The sequence below is a fragment of the Oncorhynchus nerka genome, linkage group LG5, assembly GCF_034236695.1.
Source record: "Oncorhynchus nerka isolate Pitt River linkage group LG5, Oner_Uvic_2.0, whole genome shotgun sequence".
NCBI lineage: Eukaryota > Metazoa > Chordata > Actinopteri > Salmoniformes > Salmonidae > Oncorhynchus > Oncorhynchus nerka.
In genome coordinates, this window is record NC_088400.1 from 55893385 (window position 1) to 55916273 (window position 22889).

At 39.5% G+C, this 22889-nt stretch overlaps 1 protein-coding gene across 7 annotated transcripts; it reads left to right on the forward strand.

The window, feature by feature from the left end:
- Positions 1 to 8066: 8066 nt before the first annotated feature.
- Positions 8067 to 21922, forward strand: LOC115129680 (CD99 antigen-like protein 2). 7 transcript variants are annotated; one of them, XM_029660295.2, is made up of 13 exons: positions 8068 to 8340; positions 11568 to 11597; positions 12025 to 12087; positions 12450 to 12488; positions 12986 to 13030; positions 13252 to 13308; positions 13947 to 13985; positions 14573 to 14623; positions 14772 to 14873; positions 15831 to 15863; positions 19877 to 19999; positions 20200 to 20253; positions 20595 to 21922. In XM_029660295.2, the coding sequence occupies exons 1-13, from the start codon at positions 8280 to 8282 to the stop codon at positions 20621 to 20623; spliced, it is 726 nt and encodes a 241-aa protein (XP_029516155.2). In that variant the 5' UTR covers positions 8068 to 8279; the 3' UTR covers positions 20624 to 21922. The 7 variants fall into 7 exon arrangements, with proteins under 7 accessions (XP_029516157.2, XP_029516158.2, XP_064874837.1 ...); XM_065018764.1 differs by having other exon boundaries at positions 15837 to 15863; XM_029660297.2 differs by lacking the exon at positions 12986 to 13030 and having other exon boundaries at positions 8067 to 8340.
- Positions 21923 to 22889: the final 967 nt, after the last annotated feature.

A 22889-nucleotide genomic window follows, 5' to 3' on the forward strand; every position in this document is an offset into this window, starting at 1 on the left:
GATCAGTCTTCTCCTTGTATGAGCTGAAAGTTTAGAGGGACGGCCAGGTCTTGGTAGATTTGCAGTGGTCTGATACTCCTTCCATTTCAATATTATCGCTTGCACAGTGCTCCTTGGGATGTTTAAAGCTTGGGAAATCTTTTTGTATCCAAATCCGTCTTTAAACTTCTTCACAACAGTATCTCGGACCTGCCTGGTGTGTTCCTTGTTCTTCATGACGCTCTCTGCGCTTTTAACGGACCTCTGAGACTATCACAGTGCAGGTGCATTTATACGGAGACTTGATTACACACAGGTGGATTGTATTTATCATCATTAGTCATTTAGGTCAACATTGGATCATTCAGAGATCCTCACTGAACTTCTGGAGAGAGTTTGCTGCACTGAAAGTAAAGGGGCTGAATAATTTTGCACGCCCAATTTTTCAGTTTTTGATTTGTTAAAAAAGTTTGAAATATCCAATAAATGTCGTTCCACTTCATGATAGTGTCCCACTTGTTGTTGATTCTTCACAAAAAAATACAGTTTTATATCTTTATGTTTGAAGCCTGAAATGTGGCAAAAGGTCGCAAAGTTCAAGGGGGCCGAATACTTTCGCAAGGCACTGTAACATCCTGAAATATATGTAGATATCTTTGTTAGAAAGAATACTATGTTTCCCTTGGCGGTGTGATGCTGAATGCAAAAAATGGCTCAATTTACCACACTATCATCTAAAGAAGGTTTAATGTACATAATATTGCCTAAGGCCCAAGGCGTTGTGGCAACGCCAAGATTTAGGCTTTTGCTCGGTCCAACAAAGTCTTGAGTCAAGCAAACCACCCGGACTGATAGACCCTGTCTTTTTGCCTACATTGGTGCCGAGATCACACAGGAGTCTATCAGTTTATCCCAGCGTTTCCCAAACTAAGGGTCGCGCGCGATTTGCCTGATTTGAAAATGGGGTTGCGAGAGAAACTCTAAAATACGTTTTTTAATCATTGCGCATGGTTCATAGAACCAGGGTTACGTCAGTAACCTCTGGTAGCCACTAGATGCAGTTGTAATAAACAGAGCGGTTTCTGCTTTCTTCCTACAGTACAAATGTGGCTCTATCTTATGTGTCTTCTGTTTCCCTCTACAATGCCCACAATCCGAGCAGGACTAATTAGAACAGAGTGGACAAGACCAGTCACCAAATCAGACTGGGGAAAAAAGTACTTTATCAATGATGATGTTTTTTTCTACAAAGAAGGTCATACAAAAGAATTGTCTTCTGAACTTCCCAATACCATTCTGATGCATTTCAGTCACTTCAACCCCATGCTTCCTTCAGATTGAAGTCATGTTAAAAGTATAGTCAGACTGATTTGTAATAGACTGTTGATTACATTGGCCGTTGATTACATCACTTTTTTTACATGGTGGATTGTGAAAACATTTAGATATCAAAATGGGGTCATGGGCCCAAAATGTTTGGGTACCTCTAGTTTATCCCTTTCAGTAGAGACAAAAACCTGCAAACTGTAGCATTCCACCAAGTTTTCTTTCCGCCTACTGACCTAGTGATGATTGCGGCAGTGGCGTGTATGCATGGACGCATAGTGAAGCGAGGCTAACAAAACATACAAAATAATTTAATGTTTGTCTCTCTGTGTTTCATAAATTTCCTTCAATTCACAAGAGGCCGAATGTAATCTCACCGGAGAAAGCATTCGGGCGAATTAAACAGCATCCCTCTGTCTCAGTATGTGCAGAGTATCTGTCGGATGCTGTAAGGTCAGAAAGAGCATGACGTTGTTGCCGCCCATAGCATTGAATGCAAGGGAAGTCAGTGAGCATTATGCATAGTCACGTTAATTACTCTACCTACATGTACATATTACCTCAATTACCTCGACTAACTGGTGCCCCCGCACATTGACTCTGTACCTGTACCCCCTGTATATAGCCTCGCTATTGTTATTTTACTGCTGCTCTTGAATTATTTGTTACTTTAATTTCTTACTTTTTTAGGTATTTTCTTAAAACTGCATTGTTGGTTAAGGGCTTGTAAGTGCATTTCACTGTAAGGTCTATTGTACCTGTTGTATTCGACGCATGTGACAAATAAAATGTGATTTGACTTGATTTAAAAAAAATCATAGCCAATTAGCATTGAGCTAAACTGAGTGAGTACAGCTGTGAATGGTCCTGGTGCACCAAAAAAAAAAGTGTCAAGGGAAGCCAGTTTGGATTTGGCTTCAGGCTAATCACATCACAAGCCAAACATCATTACTGACAGAGAAAACATGAATTGTTGCATCTCGTTATGTTGTTGTCCTCTGGTGGCTAGCTAGCTAGCTAAAATGGTCCCTTTCTTAAATTAGCCAAGGAATATTTCTCCGTACTGGTCAATGATTATAACGGTGATTCTGATCCAACCATAAATTCATATATTGTGCCCCTGGCCTGAGAGAATGGAAGTTCAACATATAGCTAGATGTAGTATGCTAATGTTACCTAGCTGGACTGGCTGTATCGTTGCCCATGAAAGGAAGTTAGGCTAGTGAGCATGTATCTTAGCCAGGTAGCGTAGGACAACAAAAACTAAAAGCGTGAAATATATAACAAGATTCATAGACTGTTCAGACAACATGAAAGAGGAGGATGGTATTGGCATTTCTCTACAAGTGGGGTGAGTCAACATGTTTTTTTCTACTTGGCACACCACACACACACACACACACACACACACACACACACACACACACACACACACACACACACACACACACACACACACACACACACACACACACACACACACACAGAAATCAATACCATGGATAGCCACATCATATTTAGCTTACGTTGTTTGGACTAAATCACTTTTGGTATATTTTAGTTGTCACTGTATTAGACTAAGCATAGGTGATTATATGATGTTGAAATGGTGCTGGAATAGTGGAGGCAGCTCCTGTTTTCTTTGCGACTCTCTGTGGTTCTAAAGAAACAGTTGTTTTGTGGTCTGAAAATGTTGGAAATATTACCTTGCTTGACCATACTGTAGGTCATGTAGTTTTGGCCTTAGGCCTATATATCACAAGGCATATGAACTAAAAGGTTATAGAGCAAACAATGCAATTATCACAACACATAGGTTGTAATATGGAAGTGATTTTACCAATGCACTGGATTGTCGTAATGTATTTAAAAGTCCTCAGTATAAATGTTGCTTTTCATCTTACTGTCTTTGGCACACATTCAATCTAGAAACACAAAAACGGCAGTCTGCATGACATCGCAACAGCCGGGTCCAAATAGCAACGTTTCCTGTACATTTTTTTTGCACCAAAATATACATGTTTAAAAATGTATTGAGAATATCTTAGTAGCAAGCCATGCAACTAAAATCTACTTTCAAGACAATGTGTTGGTTTGTTACGTGCTTGGTAGCTGTCTACCATTAGCTAGCTAGCCAGCTCATTAAAACACGAGAACCATGGCCATAGCTACATAAGAGGTCTGGACATCTGTCATTTTTATTTCATTTTAGGAACTCGCTCAAGGTCTTAGTGTTGAGAGTTAGAATAATAGAACACACAAGGTGCAATTTCGAAAATTGGTTGTGCATCATGAGTTGTTGTTACTTGTTACTCAGTGACAGTCACTCAATTAGCCATGACCTTCACTCAATTAGCCAATACCAGTAATGGTTTTTGAGTAGTTAAATAGTCTAGTCAGCTATCTAAACTTGTAGTAATTATGGCGGAATTCTGACAGGGCACACAGGTTTTATTTAACCTTTATTTAAGTAGGCAAGTCAGTTAAGAACAAATTCTTACTTACAATGACAGACCCGAACGTAGCTGGGCCAATTGTGCAACGCCCTATGGGACTCCCAATCACAGCCAGTTGTGATTACAGCCTGGAATTGAACCAGGGTCTGTAGTGATGCCTCTAGAACTGAGATGCAGTGTCTTTGACTGCTGCGCCACTCTGGAGCACGTGCCGAGGGCCTCTGACGTCCAGGGGGCCCCAACTGATTTTGTTAGTTACTTTCACTCAGATAACATATTAACATGGCATAAGTAATGGCAAAATGTGTAGAATTGCAGGAAATTAGCTGTACAACTGCACAAACTTTTTTTCTGTAAAGCAAAGGTATTTGTTAACCCTTTGTTTATTAAATACTTTTTTTTTGCTAAGAGATCCTTCTGTATTAAATGATCGTTTTTAATCCCGGTGCTGAGTTAATGTGAGTTAATGTGTAGAGGCTAATTGTATAGCTAATAGACTATGTATTTGTAGATCGACTGAATGAAGCTACAGCAGCCACGGTGATAAGGGCTGGGGTCATTTTTGCTTGTTTTTACTGTTCTCCAAATAGCATTTTAGAGTGACTGACTCGCCGGTGTCATAGTGATAGAATGCATCAGATTTAGGTTATTAAACACGGTCCTTGAAAAGTTACAAGACAGCATCACTGGCAGACAGTCTACAGTCAAATCAAGTCAACCCATCGTTGTGTGTTTCGATGATGTTGTTTACACTGTCAGGAAAGTGCACCGTCTTTGTGTTCTGTCAAACAGCAGGGAGCTCATTCCATGAAGGCCCCCTGAGGGATTGACAAACTTCAGGTTTACCTTTACTGGAATTATAGAGCAGTAGGCTAGGCTAGAACAGAGCAGGTGGGTAAGCTCCAACTTTAAACTGTTATGCAAACACATTTCTCTCTATTTAGAGGTTTCCTATTTAGAGGTCTCCTTTCCTCTGCGTCCCAAATTGCACCCTATTCCCTACATAAAGCTCTAGTCAAAAGTAGTGCACTACATAGGGAATAGGGTGCCATTTCGGATGTACCCAGTCAGTTCAGACTGCACTATTAAAAATAAAAGGTGCAAGTTGGAACCAAATAAGGTTCTTGAGAGCGAAGCCATAAGAAAACCATTTTAGGTTCTTTGAAGAACCATAAATGAGAAGGTTCTTTGAATAAAAAAAAACAGAAATGGCTCGGCCCTCCAGGACAGTAATTGAATAGCCCTGCTGTATGGTTTTAAGCCTGATCTGCATATTTCCCATGGTGCCTTTCAAGTGATTTTTTTTTGCTAATGACAGAGACGTAGTTGTTGCATTCTTTCATATTAAGTCCTGTGGCCTTCATAAAGTGAGATCCTAAGTGAATATCTTGTCATTAAAATTAAATACCTTAAAGATCCACTATGCAGAAATGTCACCGCCATTTCCTGGTTGCTAAAATTAGAATAGTTCGCCTAATTTAAGTTTATGTGACAAAACAAGCAAGTATAGTGTAGAGAATCATTATACCATCTAAACAGCTGTGAAATATAGTTTCCATAACCAAAATATTGTATTTACAGCTGTTTTGAAGCTGCTGTACAAAACTGAAAGTAATATATGCAAAAAAAGCAACAATTTGGGGAAGGCCCTTTCCTGTTTCAGCATGACAATGCCCCCGTGCACAAAGCGAAGTCCATACAGAAATGGTTTAATCGAGATCAGTGTGGAAGAACTTGACTGGCCTGCACCGAGCCCTGACCTCAACCCTGTCGAACACCTTTGGGTTGAATTAGAATGCCAACTGCGAGCCAGGCCTAATCACCCAACATCAGTGCCCGACCTCCCTAATGCTCTTGTGGCTGAATGGAAGCAAGTCCCTGCAGCAATGTTCCAACATCTAGTGGAAAAGAGTGGAGGCTGTTGGAGCAGGGGGGGGGGGGGGCAACTCCATATTAATAATGCCCATGATTTTGGAATGAGATGTTTGACGAGAAGGTGTCCACATACTTTTGGTCCTGTATTGTATGGTTTTGGTTAAACTCTGGTTATTAACACCAACACTGTGGTTCTTTTACACAACTGAGTGTTTAATTAACTCTCATTTAAATGTATGCAGACTTCCATTTATTTCATGAAGCTTTTAGAATTCTGAAGAACAGTAGATCCACATCAAGAACCCCATGCTTAAGTAAACTGTTCTTTATCAAGGCAAGAGTTATCCAAGGAACCTTAAAAGCTGAGGAAGAACCATTTAAGAACCTTTTTATTTCAGCATGAGTGGGAAGTTCAGACTGAGTGGGATTATTAAATAATATTTTTGATGTATTGTAGAATAGACTACTGGGGGCAGTAGGCCTAAATTGTTATCCAACAATATGAATAGGTTATATGCTGAGTGTCTGCATCAAAAAGCTTTCTCTTTGATTTCAATGCAAATATTTATAGAGATGGTTGGGATTTTGTTATTGCAATGTTAATACATCTAATGTTGGATACACATGACACGGTATAAGGTCAAAAAAAAAGCAGAGCTATTTTAAAGGTAAGGTAAAGGTAAGCATTTACAGGACATTCCGCAGAATTGAAATATTCATAGAATAAAATCAATCCCATCTATCCCCATCACACTTTCCAATTGTGGATGAAGCAAAATCAGAATCAGAACCAGAATGATTAAATATAATTTTAAATGTTATTGGTGCCTCCTCATGTCTCTATGAATTGTCAACGGTGTTTTTGTTGGATGACCAATAACGGGACATTTGCGAGCGAGGGGGAAAAGGGTGACACAGATGCTTCAAAAACGTGTAGCCAGAACCGCCTTCCCGCCTTCTTTGTCACACGATAGCAGCTTTTCCACTAATATACGTTTTACTGAATTATAAAATATTACTATGAATACCAATAGTAATTAAGGGAAACATTTCCCCTGCTTTGCAATAGCCTACCTCATGCTAACACGAATGTGGCGCAACACGTTGGAGATCAAATTGAATAGGGTATTCAGCCTACACGATACACATAAAAGGAACTGCACATATTGTACTCAACATCACCAATATATACAAACGAATTCCATGTTACCGTTGGTTAAATGATGCACCTTGAGCTCATGGTCAGAGCGGTCAAGACGCGCCTGTGGACTTACCAAAGGGTCACCCTGGCGCGTCTCCGTATAAGCCAAAGTCAGGGTATCGTCTGCTTTTCTCACGACAAGCGTCAGATACCGTGGTCGCAATCCACGTCTCGGCATATATACCATAGTATTACATAAAGAATGAGTAAGATGGCAAAAATAAACAAAGCCACTAAGATCGCCTTGTTAAATGGAGACAAGAAAGACTGCATGTCAGCAGCGAAGAAAACGAGGATGAATAAGCGGGCTCTGTTGCTCCGGCTCTTATGAATGAAATGATGGACACGTTATCTGCACTCTACAGCACCCGAACTAGTCCTCCTTGGAATCTGCATTGATGCGTGCCAACTTGAAGAGTCAGACTCGCTGGCATCCACTGGCCTATACATTTGTCTTTAGAGACCTCAACATTCACTGAAGCAACCCAAATATGATTATAAATCATTATATATAGACAACACTGACCATCCTCAGATGTTGATAAACAGAGACGATTTCAAATGTCATTATTATAATTTTTTAAATAATAAGGCAAACATTATTTCAATATCGTGCTCTGTTATTCGATGTTGGCCATTTTCCTATTATAGACTATGCATTACATCGATTAGGCCATAGCCTACTACACACTATTTTACAAGATGAGAGTTTGTAGTATAGCTGCCAATTACATTATTTCTCATTACCATTTTCACCATGGCCAGTTGCCACATTTTCTTTGCTTTTACGCACACCGCACAGTATGGAAAGGCACGTTACAAATTAAAGTGAAAACCATGACATCTCGCTAGATGGCACAATCGCCCCGTTCAAATAGCCAATGTGTTATGGGAGTACCACACATTTGGATCTGCTGAGGAGTATTTGGGAAATAATTTAACGTAGGTGTCTGCAGTGTTCTATATTTGTTTTTACATCATAAACATGAAATTGATGCAAAATAGCTTTTGTGTTGCCTATACGCATATGCTGAGAAAATAATAATTTCCCTTGAATAGAGACAGTTCATATAGCGTTTGAGTCAGGATAATTACATTAATTTTCAATCAATTGATGGTGATAGGCAACAAGAGTAATGTCAATTTAGGCGTATGCCCCTCACTTCTCTCAGCTTGTGACCTGATGCGCCGCCAGGGTAACGCCTTTATTTTACGAAGTTACCGCAGCACACCCACCCCGACTGCTCTTTCGTTCTGTTGGAAAGTTGACTGTCAATCTGTAACTGGAGAACACTCGAGTGCTAGTAGGCACGTTGACACACCCTAAAGTTGCCGATTTATTTTGACAAAGAACTCCGAGCAAGGAATTAGTTAAAATAGCCATATCGATCCAACATCGGATAATTCAGGAAAACTTTTGTTTTCTTTCCTATTCAGCAGACATGAAATCTTGCTTATGGATTGCGTTGTTTGTAACTCTTGCTATAGGGACGAAAACACAGGGTAAGGTTTTTTTCCCCACCCAGGATACATAACTAAGCCATTGTTAGGCCTATTATGAATAGCTATTATGATAATGATAATAATATGATGATAATGATGACCATTGCTATTATTGTTGTTGTTTACTTGTTGTTTTGTTGTTATGTTGATGGTAACGTAGGCCTATTTAAAGTCTTCCTTAGGCCTATCCTTTGGACAAGGTACATACAAGATTGGCCTAGAAGTAGTAGAAATACGTTTATAGATTTAGGCAAGAAAATAGACTGGGAAATTCCATGTCTGTGCCCCCGTATGTGTTAGGGCACGTGCCTGTTGCATGCATTTGTTTCGCACCCCACTCACCCATGCAGTTTTTAGTTGAACAGCTAAGAATAACATGCATTTACCTTAATAAGGATCGGCCCCTTTTTTCAAATTTGGACTAAAATGACATACCCAAATCTAACTGCCTGTAGCTCAGGCCCTGAAGCAAGGATATGCATTGTCTTGGTTCCATTTGAAAGGAAACACTTTGAAGTTTGTGGAAATGCGAAAGGATTGTAGGAGAATATAACACATTAGATTTGGTTAAAAATATAATGCAAAGAAAAAAAAACAGTTTTTTTGTACCATCATCTTTGAAATGCAAGAGAAAGGCCATAATGTATTATTCCAGACCAGGTGCAATTAGGATTTTGGCAACTAGGTGGCAGCAGTGTGCGCGCAAAGTTTTAGACTGATCCAATGAACCATTGCATTTCTGTTAAAAATCTTATATCAAGACTGCCAAAATGTGCCTAATTTGTTTATTAAGAACTTTTTTCAGTTAAAAACTGTGCACTCTCAAACAATAGCATGGCATTCTTCACTGTAATAGCTACTGTAAATTGGACAGTGCAGTTAGATCAACAAGAATAAGCTTTCTGCCAATATGGTAAGCTTTCTGCCAATTTCTGGGAAATTGTCTTGTTACTTACAACCTCATGCTAATCGCATTAGCCTACGTTAGCTCAACCGTCCCACAGGGGACCTTCTGATCCTGAAGAAGTTTTTAACAGCAAGGCAGTATAACACTTACAAACGTGTAGGCTACTACAACACTTGTGTACTTCTTGTACAGTGTTATAATCCTTCCTCTCAGAAGAGTTCTGACTCATCTTAGTGTGGTAGTATATGACTCAAGGGTGTGTCTAGTCTCCCCTTTATAATCAGGGTAGTGTCTTTGGCTCATAGGGAAGCACATGTGCGTGCAATGCTAACTGGCATGACTGGGCACAACTTTGAAAAACAAGTCTAAGGCACAGGAGAGAGTGTTTTGTTTTCTAGCAGGATTTAATTACTGAAAGGTAAGGGAGGTTTGCAGAACAGTTCCCTGTACTGCATACTAACAACTCTCTCGCTGAAGTTTTTCTTCTTTCAAGACACTTTCAAGCCAAGGCCCGCTCAGCCAACCTTGTTTTTTTTGTAGGCTCTCTGAGCTTGTGTGTCAGTTGAAAAATATCCAGATAAACAGTAGCTCCAACAAACTTAGTTGGCAATACATTTGCTAGTTGATAGTTTTTTAATCAGATACTATCAGATACTGTTGCCTCAACCCAATGTTTCAGATCCTCTTTCCCACAATGCAATGTTTGTAAAAAAATATATAGGTTTCGGCCTGTAGGCCTGTAAGATATTGGACTTTGAAAGACTTTTCAGCCTTATAGCTCCTCTGTGAGTTATACTCAGCACCCAATGAACGTAACATTCAAAATATATTTCTCACCCTGTGAATGGCTGTGTCTCTTGGCTTCCTGTGTGAGGCTGCTCCAGGATTAGCTAGAGTTGACAACAGGCATGCAGCCCCAAACCCCTACCTAGATGGGCACGCTGTCTTCATGATGACACATGTGATGCCTAGATTTAAAAGCCAGACTGAACTGAAGAAAGACTGTTTCATACTACCCCATCATTGCCTCAAGTGTCCAGTACACAGTGAAATAATTAGTACAAGTGGGTTATATTTAGTTAGTTGATACAGTTAATAGCTTGTTGGTCTTTCTTCTGAAAGTACACTGTAAAACCATGAAACATGTGACACGTTTATAACCCAAATGTCAGTGTTTAAATCTTAAACATTAGGCATTTAGATTAGCCAATAAAGCTTATCATCTTAATCAAATGCATTTAGATTGCAAGATTAAACATGATAGTCAGCTTTTTCCAGTTAGTTTCCAACCAGGAGAACGCATATATCTCTTTAAGTATTCCGTTTTTAAACACTACTGTTTACTTTTCCATCATCCTGTTTAGAGTGCATTTAGTCATTAGAAATTGATGTGTCTTCCCATGCCTTATTCAGATCAGTGTTAGGCATGTCTGTCACCTTACTGGACAGGACATTTGATTCAAGAAATCTTTTTAATCGCATGGTGTTGTTGTTACTTGGCTGTGCTGAGTTCATTTCTGGTAACTCTCTCAGGGAAAAAAGACATGGGAGGGGCCCTCATTATCATATTTCCCAGCATGCTTTTGTTGCAGGTTCATTTTTAGAATAGTTTGTTTTAAAATCTATGTTTCCTCATACACATTGACTGATTAATTGATGTTATACTATACAAAGATAAATAAGTTAATAAAACAAAAACCTAATCCAATCTGTGAGGGGTTGGACTGAAACTCAGTGGTCCCTAGCCTTTTGCAGTTACTGTACCACCAACAGAATTTGCTCTGTCAGAGTACCCCTGATTTACCCCCTCATGAGTATTTTATTAGTAGGCCTATGGTCTCATGAGTATTCTCAATTACCCCTTGTGGCTAGGCCAAGTAGCCTCGGGGGTCCTAGTACCCCTGGTTGGGAACCACTGGTTCAGGTTGTCTTGTTTATTAAGTCATTCACCATAGCAGTCATTCTGACTGCAGGTTGTGGGTGATACAATTTTCAAACCTTCAAACTGTAACTGACTGTAGTCGCAACAGACTGCATGCCAAGCAAGGCCAGTTCCCTCATAACAAAACCTCACCAGGCAACCAATACAGGATGTCCTACCTGCTGTTAAGTAGCACAAACACTGTCACAATATCAAAGTCACGCACATAGCAACTGTTGGTTCCATTGAACTTTTTTAGGACACAGTTGAAAAAGCTAGTTGAGTTAGTTGAGTAGAAAGTGGTGCTAGCTAAGATGCGTAGACAGCCAGTGTTGTGGGTGTGTTGGCGTTGTCTTGGAAATTGTGGCTGACCAATAGTATTTAATCTTTGTCCCACAGACTTTGATCTTGCTGATGCCTTAGATTTTGGTAAGTTTCTTGATCTTTCACATTTTGTTTTTCATGTCTGTTGATATGTAAGCCAACTGTAGATGTAGTTCATATTGATGAAACAGGTGTAATGGCTGTTCCTCACCGTGTTCAGGTGGTATGTCTTCCTCCTCTGCCTATCTGTAGCACTGCTCACAGCGCTGTCTGGCTCTGATCCAGTTGAATGCATTTTGCATAATGCAAATGGGTTAGTTATTACTGAACAGGATTTCAGGTCCAAATATAACGTAGGCCTTCTGAAAATCTTTTATATGTGATTAGAAATGACAATTATAGATCCTGTTATTATAGTACAGATGTTTGTTTTGTTAACATTTCCAGCCTTATAGATTTATATAGATTTATAGATATAATGTGATTAATGATTTTATGAAAGGCAAAAAAAAACCTCTCTCTCTTTGTTTAGATAACCCTAAGGCAACTGCTGTTCCAAAACAGCCAAAGAAACCTGCAAAGGATCCCAGTCCAGGTAGGGAAACCTATCACATAATATAACACTGACTGTGGGATTAAACAAACTCTGGAAGTCAACAAGAAGTCACTAGCAAGGGAAGATAGATATCTCATTAGTCACAACTCCTATGACTCAACATGAACCACATCAATAACCACTTTGAAGGAACAGAATATGAGCACAGCATGTGACTACAGGGTGGCCCAGCCCCCGAAGGGGACTCTTATGCAAGGATCAACCCTATGCAAGGATTTCCTTTTGTGTTGTCACACTTCTTCAAATACCCCCCCTCTACATGACCAGATTCTTCTGTGTTGACAGTGTTATAATCATGCTATAAGCATAAATAAACGCCATTTATATTTCTTCATCTCCAGGAGGTGGAGTTGATCTATTTGATTTTCTTGGTCCAGAAGGTAAAAGGGACACAATAATAGGTTTAGATGGCTCTCTCTTTGTCTAAGTTGGTGTTGGTTTTCCTCTCGAACTTTTCTATATATCAGACTTACATTTGGTTACCCTTCCCATTCAACAGACTTACTCTCATCAGCTCGTTGGTGCTGGGATAATAAGATTGGATCATTCCTTGGCTCGGATTTATTTTTCACTGATGTGCTTTAAGGGTTCATCCAGTTTGCAATTTGGGTGATAGATTAATAACTGCATCAAATTGTATAGTTATGCTGTTGTAGTATTCAGTTATATTCAACCAGTAATAACTGGCTAAATGAAACACCCATCCCTTTCAGCAAATCGCAGCCTGGATCGCCTTCTTTATTATGCTATATTTCGAATAAGTTTTCCTTTCCTGGATTTAAAATGGTTGAACTCGAGGGTGAAAATCCTGGGAATTATGGTTTAAAGTTGACGCTTTTGAAATCCATCTTCCTTGATTCACCTTTCCTCTTCTTAGAGCCTGATAAACCAGCTGGGATCCCTCCTAAAGAAGGTGGAACTAGTAAGGCATCTATGGCTGACAATTGTCAAATGAATGGATAGCTCACATGTATTTCAGCTAAGATTCTCTTTCTGTTCTCAGATGATTTAGATTTCATGGATACGTCAATGTGTTTATTTAATGTGTTCTTAACTAAATATGTTCTCCAATCATTTGTCCAATCATTTTCCCAATGTGGAATACAATGCTCTTAAAGTTGATATACTTGATGCCCTTTCCAGATCCCAAACCTGCCCCTCCACCTCCCGCACCTGTAGATCCCAAAAAACCAGCTGATGGTAAGTAAATGAACTCAACTAGCTGAAATGACACCCATCACTTGTAATTACAGTATCCATCCTATTTGATCAGGATTCTAGTTATCAGATTATTGAACACAGGAAGACTTTCTGATCAGTGCATATAATTAACATCCACTAAATGTGGGTAGTTTTAGGTATTGGCAGTTAGGAATGTCTATTTCACCTGCCACGGTGTTCAATTTGCATGTCTCTACAGAGCGAGCATTACATTTGTGAATAAAATAGTCAAATGTACAAGTGGCAATTTATTGCAGAAAAATGATGCAGTAGCTGTTTTCAAAGTATTTCTGCTGTTTTGTCTCATAGCTGCAAATTTCACAATGAAATATGAATCCTATATCCCAATATACCACATTACTTTTTACTAATACATTTCTTGTTTTAGAAACATTACAACGCAAGGTCAAACGTTTTATTATTTTTTTAAAAAAGAAGTTTTTTGCTGGTAAAAAATCAGAGTGGCGTGTACCACAGTGGCTGCAGACCAAACAGTTAATTTTAGGCCCTGGTTCTGATTCCTAAAGCAAACCTAGTATTGACCTCAAGATGGGAGATGTCATCCATTGTAAATGATACAATCATAGAATGTTTTCTGTTCTATTTTCTCTTCATAGATGGGATGGGTTTTGACCTGTCTGATGCCTTGGGTCCAGGTAAAGCCAGAGTTATTGTTAGGTTCTCAGTCTAGGGAAGACGTCTTTCTATTTGGTGTAGGTCTATATTGGGGATTCTCTCTTTGTCCCTCCCTCCCTGTTTATTTAACCCAATCAAACAAACAAACAATTAATCAATCATTCAATCAAGCAATCAACTGGGCTTGAGATGAATCATATCCACTGCTATCTACGATTAAGCTTTTCTTCAGCAGCCTTTACATACCCAGCAATCACCTTTTGTCTTGAGACGTCTTGAGATGTCTTGAGACATGGGGATATAGCTGCGTATGTAAAGGAGATTCCCCCTGCTTTGCGTCCAGTGACTCTCACACTCTCACCTCTCTTGATAAGAAGCTGGGCCTCTTGAGCCTTCAAAACCTGCTAAACCACACTGTCACGTTCACTTAAGAGCTTAAGTGATTGTAGGTGCCGATGTTTTCACATCTAATGTCGGAGGAAATGGTATGAGGGTCTAGTGGCATGCTTCCCGGTGTGAAAACATATTATAATGTTATTATAACGTGTTATAATGTAATATAACTTCCGACTCCTCTTCCTTGTTCTGTAATGTCTACCATCCATAGATCCCGTACCGGATAAACCAGCTGTTGTTCCACCTAAAGATGGAGGCACCGGTACTAAGCATTGGATATATTCCTTCATTTCCTCTGTTTGATGATCACATACTATGTGTGTGCTACTGTGTATTGTTATCATGGACTCCCAGGAGAACAATGCTAAGTGTTACTGACTCACTGTTGCTATACCGTTTTCATCTGGAAGGTGGCGGGTCCTTCGGAGACAATGACCTGTTTGATGTGAGCGACAACGGTGGCTACAAGCCTGATCCCGGCAAGGGAGGTGGAGGAGGAGGAGGAGGAGGAGGTAGGACATTTAGGGCTTTTATTATTCAATTTCTGTTCTGAAATCAGTTTAGAAGCAGTGTCACAGGCCAGACAAAGGGTGCTGTTCAAACAAATGAGTTCATGGGTTTGACTTCCAACAGTAGGCCTGCAAACTGTTGAGGGAGAGTAGTTTCTACTCAGACTAAGGTACGTCAAAATACACACAATAGAGTATGTCGGGGAGGCTGGGGACCTGACAGAAATGGTCCATTGTTGCCATATTAAAATTAATTGCAGTGCTAAATTCACTGTGGACTAAAACAGAACCGTTCTGTCTTAAAACTGTATGCGCATTTCCTTTCTCTTTTTCCTCTTAGTCACTTAGAATGGAAGTAATTACTTGTTCTTTACAAAAGAGAGAACAAAAAGCAGAAATAGGGAAGAGAAAAACCCCTCATGGTTACCAATGTAATTAGTGCCATATGGCTGTTAGTCTGATGCTATCCTGCATGATACTGTGGAGAGTCCAGAGGAGCTGGAAACAAACTGAAATGAACTGTCATTAAAGTCGGCGTAAGGGGAAGATTTCAGCCCTCACAGTTAATGACTAGAGCCCCTTAGGAAGAGAGCTTCAGAAAGCTAAAGACGACATGTTGAAAGGAATCTGGAAATATTTGACCAACTCTATGGAAGTCTTTATACAATAAATCTCTGAAGTCTTCATGAACATTTGCACATACATGTAAATAGCACACACAGGCCTATCTAGCTACTTCTATGTACAGTATGTCTAGAAGTATATACTACAGATTCTACGAGGGAGTAGAAGTGCATCTCACTTCGCTCTGTTATTTTTTTTATTTTTTTTATATATATATATATATATATATATATATATATATATAGCACGTGCCGCTGATCCAGCCCCCTCAGATCCCAATGGTACGCCATTTATAGGATTTATGCTTACTTTCTCGCTCTCTTTTTCCGTCTTCAGGAGGAGGTAATGCTCCTGCAGATCAACCTCAAGGTAAAACAATCAATCCATTTATTTCTACAATAAATAATGTTAATTATCAAGCGTCTCAGAGGAGGAATTATATGGGGTGCCATTTGTCAAGTTGAACGGCTATTTCTCGGGCTATTTCGCACCAGATTTAGGTGGAATCTTTGGAGTCTGTATTCGCCCACTGTACCCACACCCAGTCCTTTCATATAACTCTTACCACTCATCTTTACCATGGTGTCAAAGGCCTGCACTATGAAGAATCTCAGTGACAATTAATTCTTCCCACACCTCTTGAGGGACTAAGCTCCGTGCTTTTATAGTCATATCCATTTCCTGTCTCACAGGAAGTTGGCTGATTGTTTCCCTGGTTTTATTGTGTGCTCCTCACGGTCGGATTATGTTGCTCTATAGTCCCTGTTTCAATCCAAACACAGCACAGATATTGAAAATGAATAATAAAACAAGTGAAAGGGCTGCGCTGAGCGGATGAGGTCTATCAAACTAAATGTGTTGAAAAATGCTTTGAGGATTCCCTGATCAAATAGTGCAAGTGGATGCTTGGCGATGGCAATTTTTTCCTAAGTAGCAAGAAATATAGTTTAACTTCTGGGTAAATAAGTACAGTAAGCTTTATGGGAACATTGGGAACTATTGGTTTGGGATGCAAAGGGGAATTAACTCTGATTGGCTTGATTGGGTGCACGCTATTGGCCATAGCCTAAAACCCAGGTACGATTCTGTGTCGTTGCAGATCTAGACCTACTGTGGGGCCAATTCCTGAAGATGCTAGATGCTAACATGCCAGAGGGCGTCCATGTTTGGATATCCAACATAAAGCAAGCAGTGTTGCCTCTGTTAGAGAAGGCCATGGAGCTTTTGGATGTGGGCCAATGAATGACCCTCCAGTGACTTTCAGGAATCAGGAAATCATCTATCCACCTATGTTCTGATTGGTGCTCAGCTATGAGGGAGTGTTCTGATTAGTTGTTTACATGGTCTTAAAGGTTTGAGGTGCTTTAAAACACCTCTCAGGGCTGATCTTACAAAGCAATGGTTTGTACACTTAGACAAAATGGTTCCAAAAGGTTTATTTGGCTGTCCCTATAGGATAACCCCTTTGGGTTCCATGTAGAACTCTCTTTGGTTCTACCTGGAACCAAACAGGATTCTCCTAATGGACAGCCGAATAACTCTTTTTAGGTTCTAGAGAGATCTTTTTTTTTTTTCTGAGTGTAGGCTTCAGTTTTCACTGGGTTAAAGCTAGGGTTAGTACAACGTTCAGAGGTTTTATCCCTTAAGGAGTGGGTGTGCTCTCCATCCCCTCTTTGACACCCCACCCTTCTCTTTACTTTCTGAAGTCACAGTCTCTGAATCATCCCTGTGTGTTGAGCTTATGGGATTCTGTTTTGTAAAATGTTACAGCTATAAGCCTAAAGATAGTGGTTACTGATATTATCAAGGTTATTTTTATTGCCCCCCCCCCCCACCTGCCCACCCCCCCGTGAGGCATTCTTATGCATTGCATGTAGTTGTTTCATATGTGTGTTCCTTCTTGTGTGATTAGTCTTTCCAGATGACATGTCAATTAATGCAAAATAATAATGAAGATATCAAAAAAGCTATGTTTACAATTTTTTGACAATTATGGGTCATTGTCTCGGAAGGTCTTTGTTGAAATGTTTTTCCTGTGTTGCACCCTGTCATAACAAGCCCATCATTACTATACCCTAAGCCTGTTACTTACTAAGGCTTTTGCAGCCTAGCCCTAACAGCCCCACACAGAGGCCTAGTCAGCACACATTCCTAGCGTAGCCAAACTTCACAGCACTCGGTTGAAAGATCCAACACTTTTTTTGCGCTCATGTGTTCCAGAACAAACTGACATGCGGTTCTCTCAGATTCCAATATTGACAACATGAATGACTTATTCTGAAACACTGAAGGATATATTTGTTCAGCCAGAATAGGTTATACAATCTTGTGAGTTTACAAATGATTTATGTCTCATGGTGAATGTTCCTGTAAGGTTGACGGATGTCTTTTTCATTGGGGTAATGTTTCTTTGGCCACTTGCATTCAAATACAAAATATTGTTTACCATGTTAGAAGTGCTACCTCTTTTTCTTGTGTGTGTGTTACAGCAGAGAGGTTAGCTATCAACACATTGCTATTGTCGTCTCTTTGTCTGTTGTTGTATCCCTTCAGATGTTAATAAAGCCTGCTGAACGGTGTTCTGATTTACGGTGTTCTGGTTTAAACACATAGCGTGGTTTCTGTTGATGGAATCCATGCACCCGGCTCTTGAAGAATATAGCTTGCATGTGGGACTGTGGGTGAAGGTTATTGGACTGAACTGTACGATTGTAGCCACAGGCGGTAGGTTGAATTCTCCAGCAGTAAGTCACCGTTTGTTGGGGTGTTACCCTGGGCCGCCCTGTTTCAGTGCTTGATACACTATTACTCACAGTGGTTCTCTATGGGATAAACCAGTTTTTACTTGTATGTAAGGTTTATTCATCAAAAGTTCAAGTGTTTGTTCACTTTAATCCCATTGTGTATTTCTTTCTTTGTTACTTTCTGTGTCCTTGGAGTTGGGTTTGTGTTATGTCCTTCACTGTATCACTGGGCTGTGGCTTTCTCTGAGGTTTCATGTTTTTTTTTGTCGAGATAGTTTTTGATAGTTTTAAGATGTTTTTGAAGAGAAACTCTGGAATATTTGTGTTTCAGCCCCCATAGTGTTCTGTTGTTGCGCTATTTTCTACCCAGAAATACTTTGCCAGCACATTACAACCAGATGCCGTCATAAAAGGGCTCTCGACCACCACCTTGTGGAATTATGGTATAGTTCCAAAATGTTTTCCATTGGTGTTCCACTAGACTAGAGCCTTATGTTTTAAGGGAAAAAAGGCACGTTATGCAACATGAATAATAGCCTCACTCACTCACACTTTCTTTAAAAGACTTTAACCCTCCTGTTTCATGTTAATGAATTCTGTGTTCCCGGTCCAAAATGACCGCCCCAATACAGCTGATTATAAATCCATAATAATACATATATTATCACCTAATGTCGTGTTAGATCTTTTTATCAACTTTAAGTTCTTGTGAACATTACAAGTTTTGAACTTCTATTTGCTATTTATGGCCTGTAGGCCTCATTGACCTGAGCTCATACAACTCGTTTTTTGAGTAAAGAAAGCATAATGTATGGATTATTTACAGATTAATTATGGATGAATACTCAGATGAAACATATTGTTCTATTTATCACAGACTACTTTGTGTCAAAGTTTAACAAGGACTCTCTCCTCCTCACCAGTGTCATGATCAAAGATATGATCAAGAGCCTCACATATAGTTATCGTTTGGTCATTGTGCTGCCACGGAATGAATTGTGAGAAAGGCCCCCAAAAAGCTTAATATACCTGAGCTGCGAGAAAAGTTCTTTATATTATTGAAACAGTGTTGCAATTGTTTGTGAGAAAGCCAACAGGTGTGGTTCCTGTTGGGGAAAGATTCTATTGGGGAAAGGTTCCTGTGGGGTTTGCCATGGAAGCCAAGAATGGGAGTGAGTTGTGTGTGTGTGTGTGTGTGTGTGTGTGTGTGTGTGTGTGTGTGTGTGTGTGTGTGTGTGTGTGTGTGTGTGCGCTCAAACACACATGCATATGGGGGTCTGGGAGAGGAAGTGTGTCCATCTGATGAATGGGCATGTGCCTGAACTCAATTTTATACACTAATTGTAGTCTCACCCATTAATTTCTAATGACCGGTAATTTTTGACCAGGAACACCACAGCTGTACAAAAGTTAAATAAAACATCAGAAATCATGTATTTTGTGTATTCAGATGCCCTGTGTGGACAAAGTCATGGAACCTTATTACAATCAGATTAAATGAACTACAATTTTCAGAGATAAAACTTAAATCGGTCAAATTCGACTGGAGAAAAGCAGGAGGGTTAACAAGAATCAATCAGAGAGTAAACAACCTTATCAACTAAACAACAACGACAATGGATCTTTTTTGTTGTGTAGATGTAGAAGCTGGATCTGGTCAGATCGCTGGCGTAGTGAGTGCAATAGGAGTGGCCCTCCTTGGTGCTGCCTCTAGCTACTTTGCCTACCAGAAGAAGAAACTGTGTTTCAAGATTCAGGGAGGTGAGTGAATGGGATTGGGATACGTACAGTACGGTATGTGTAGTAGTGGATAAAAGGCTGTCGATCCCTGTATGGCATCTAATACAAGTCTACAACCATGTCTCAGGGCGAGATACAAGGGTCTAGAGGTCCCACTATAAAGTTGTCTGTGGCACATAACATGTTCTTCGATGTAAATGCTTATGTATTTCACCATTCAGGTGTAGACCCAGAAAGTGGAAAGAACGCACGTGGAGCTCGGTCTAATCCCCAATGTAAGCACTAGCTATTACACGATCTCACTAGTGTCTCTCTCTCTCTCTCTCTCTCTCCCTTCTCCTACAATATACTACCCACTACTCCAATATACTACCTTACACTATCTACTACCTTCCTAAATACTCCCTACCTACTATCTCCATCTAGGGTGGGTCTGGCTACTCCTCTGTTTCTTTACTTCTCTCTGCCCTCCTTTTCTTTCCTACAGATTAGGGCAAAGGAGCCCTCGCAAAAAGGTCTGCTGAGAAGGGTTTTAACTTCTTTTAAATTCCAATGTATTGTTTTTTTGTTTGTTTTGTTAACATAACCATTATTTCTGTGCTTCCTCTGATTCCAGCGATGAGCAACTTGCTCAGGTCATTCTAACTTCGATCAGGTCATCATAGAGGAGCCTCACCTTTAGCAAAGAAACACCTTCTTCCATCAGCCGGTATCAACTGTCTGCTGGAGACGTCAGTGGGCAAAAAAAACACAATAAAATCTCTATATATTTTTTTCATTTGTCTTTCATTTGTAATTTAACTTTGGGAGAATGTTAGTTATATGTTTTCTTTTTTTGTGTGTGCCATTCTAGCTGTGTAAAGACACTTAGAAAGATATACAACTTGAATACATGTTTTTTTGCATTGAAGATCTGTCAATCATTTTCATTGTATATTGTACAGTACCAAACAATTGTCTTTCGACTTGCTGACTTTTCATCACTTTTCATTTCATTTTCATTTCATACTTTAGTAGGCCTAGCTAGTATCCACAACTACATTTGTACATTTGACTGTGTTTACATTCCACATAGCTTTCCTATTTGTTTGACTTTAACTGTCTCCACATATATTACATTCTGATTGGCAGTAGGGTCTCTCATTTCATCAAATAACAGCGCTTGTTTTTAAATATAATCCTTTAGCAAAGGATTTAGAAATGTTTGAATAGATTAAGGTATGATGAAAAAAAAAAGTGCCTTAGAGAAAGGGATTCTTTTGGTGGATATGAAAAGAGTGTGTAGGGTACTATTTGGGATGAGGACTGGTTTCAAGCTGAACTTTTAGCTGCGTCGCGTCTTGTCTTCTACTAAGTTAATTGTTTGGGGTGCAAGTCACTCGTTAGTGTTTATGTGAGGAAAGAGAACATAAATGCACATGGTAAATAGACAGAAATATATATATATATTTTTTAAATGCATTGTGCATGTTTATTTACAAAATAACATTTATACTGAGAAGTGGTTATTGTATGTTGTAAGTTATACTTGTTTAAGATTGTTATGAACGATTGCTTGATTTCTGATGCAATACAGATAAGAATAGAAATCGATACCTGGGGTTGATACCAAACTGGTAAACTAGAATGTTCTACCGTGTCACTTGTGCTGTAAATGCTAATGAAGAATGCATATAAAAGCTCTGCTGCTTTTTTTGCTGTGTGATATCTGCCATTTTTGTTCTCTAACTTTCAGCACATGTAATTAAAACCTTTTTAAGTAACTGTAACTGAAGAAGTGTTACTGCTTATTCTTTACCAATACAGGAAATCATTTGTTGACTTAGTTGATTGTAGTAAGTTAGTTTTGTGTGTTTTGAAAGAAGCTTGATTCCTTCTCTGAAAGACAATGGAGGGCTGTCGATAATGTACCTTATTGTTATCAATAAAGTTAACTTTTTACAATTGATTGGTATTTTTTTAAATGTAATGTTGTTTTCCATCTGGTTTCAACGTCAGTTTTGTTGTCTATAGTATCATTAATTTGTATATCATGAAGATTGACCAATGGTTCTACAGTGAATTGAATGCACCTGCACATAGTACTATGCACTTAGTTCCAGGGGTTAGACTACTGCAGACTCTAGAGTACAGTTGTTGAAGGTCCTGCTTAAACCCTGCAGGTTTTCATTTTAGTCAAATGACCAGTGACACATGACCGAGAACTCAAATAGACTCACTCTGATTGGCTCTTGCTCTAAAAACATCAGATGTATTTGTGTAGCTACCAGCTTGAGGTTATACTCCCTGGCTTTAGATAAACTCTCATAGTACATTTACAAATATCGAAACGGCTGTAAAGCCAATTGAAATGGCTGTGTAAAAAAAAAAATGGATTACTTTATACTGATCATTCTGTATCTATTGTTTGTGGGACAGTTACTACTGCTGGACTCGCTGGACTGTCGGATTACAGTATCATCAACATATTGGAGTTTCATTTGAGGGGAAATCAGTGCATTTTCTGCCAAGTCCTCTCTGCCAGTGGTGCGGGACCTGATCGATCACTTTGCCACTTTTATTACCATTTATCACTTTTACCTCTGCCTCAAGTTGTTCATTCATTTAGTGGAGTCGCTGTCACACACCATGCCAGGTAAGTTCTCATCATTATATCATAACCATTTTAATATAACCTGTCAGTGTCAAGTTGATTGACATCACTCTCTAATTTAATGCAAGAGGAAAAAAGGAAGTGCTTGACTCTCGGTAAAAGAACTTGAGAAATGAACTACTTTAACTCTTAAAGAACATAATGCTGATGGCACTGTGAAACTCCCCTGCTGGGTGTTAGTCATCTATTTCTATAAACAACACCCCCCACTCTTCCTTCCTGTGCCACCAGCGAACCAGGCCTTTGTCTTCCTGTGCC

Coding starts and splice junctions, on each gene's coding strand:
- LOC115129680 (XM_029660295.2), top strand. CDS start 8,280: ATGAAATCTTGCTTATGGATTGCGTTGTTTGTAACTCTTGCTATAGGG. Junction 8,341..11,567: donor TATAGGGACGAAAACACAGG/GTAAGGTTTTTT, acceptor TTTGTCCCACAG/ACTTTGATCTTGCTGATGCC. Junction 14,874..15,830: donor AGGAGGAGGAGGAGGAGGAG/GTAGGACATTTA, acceptor TTCCGTCTTCAG/GAGGAGGTAATGCTCCTGCA.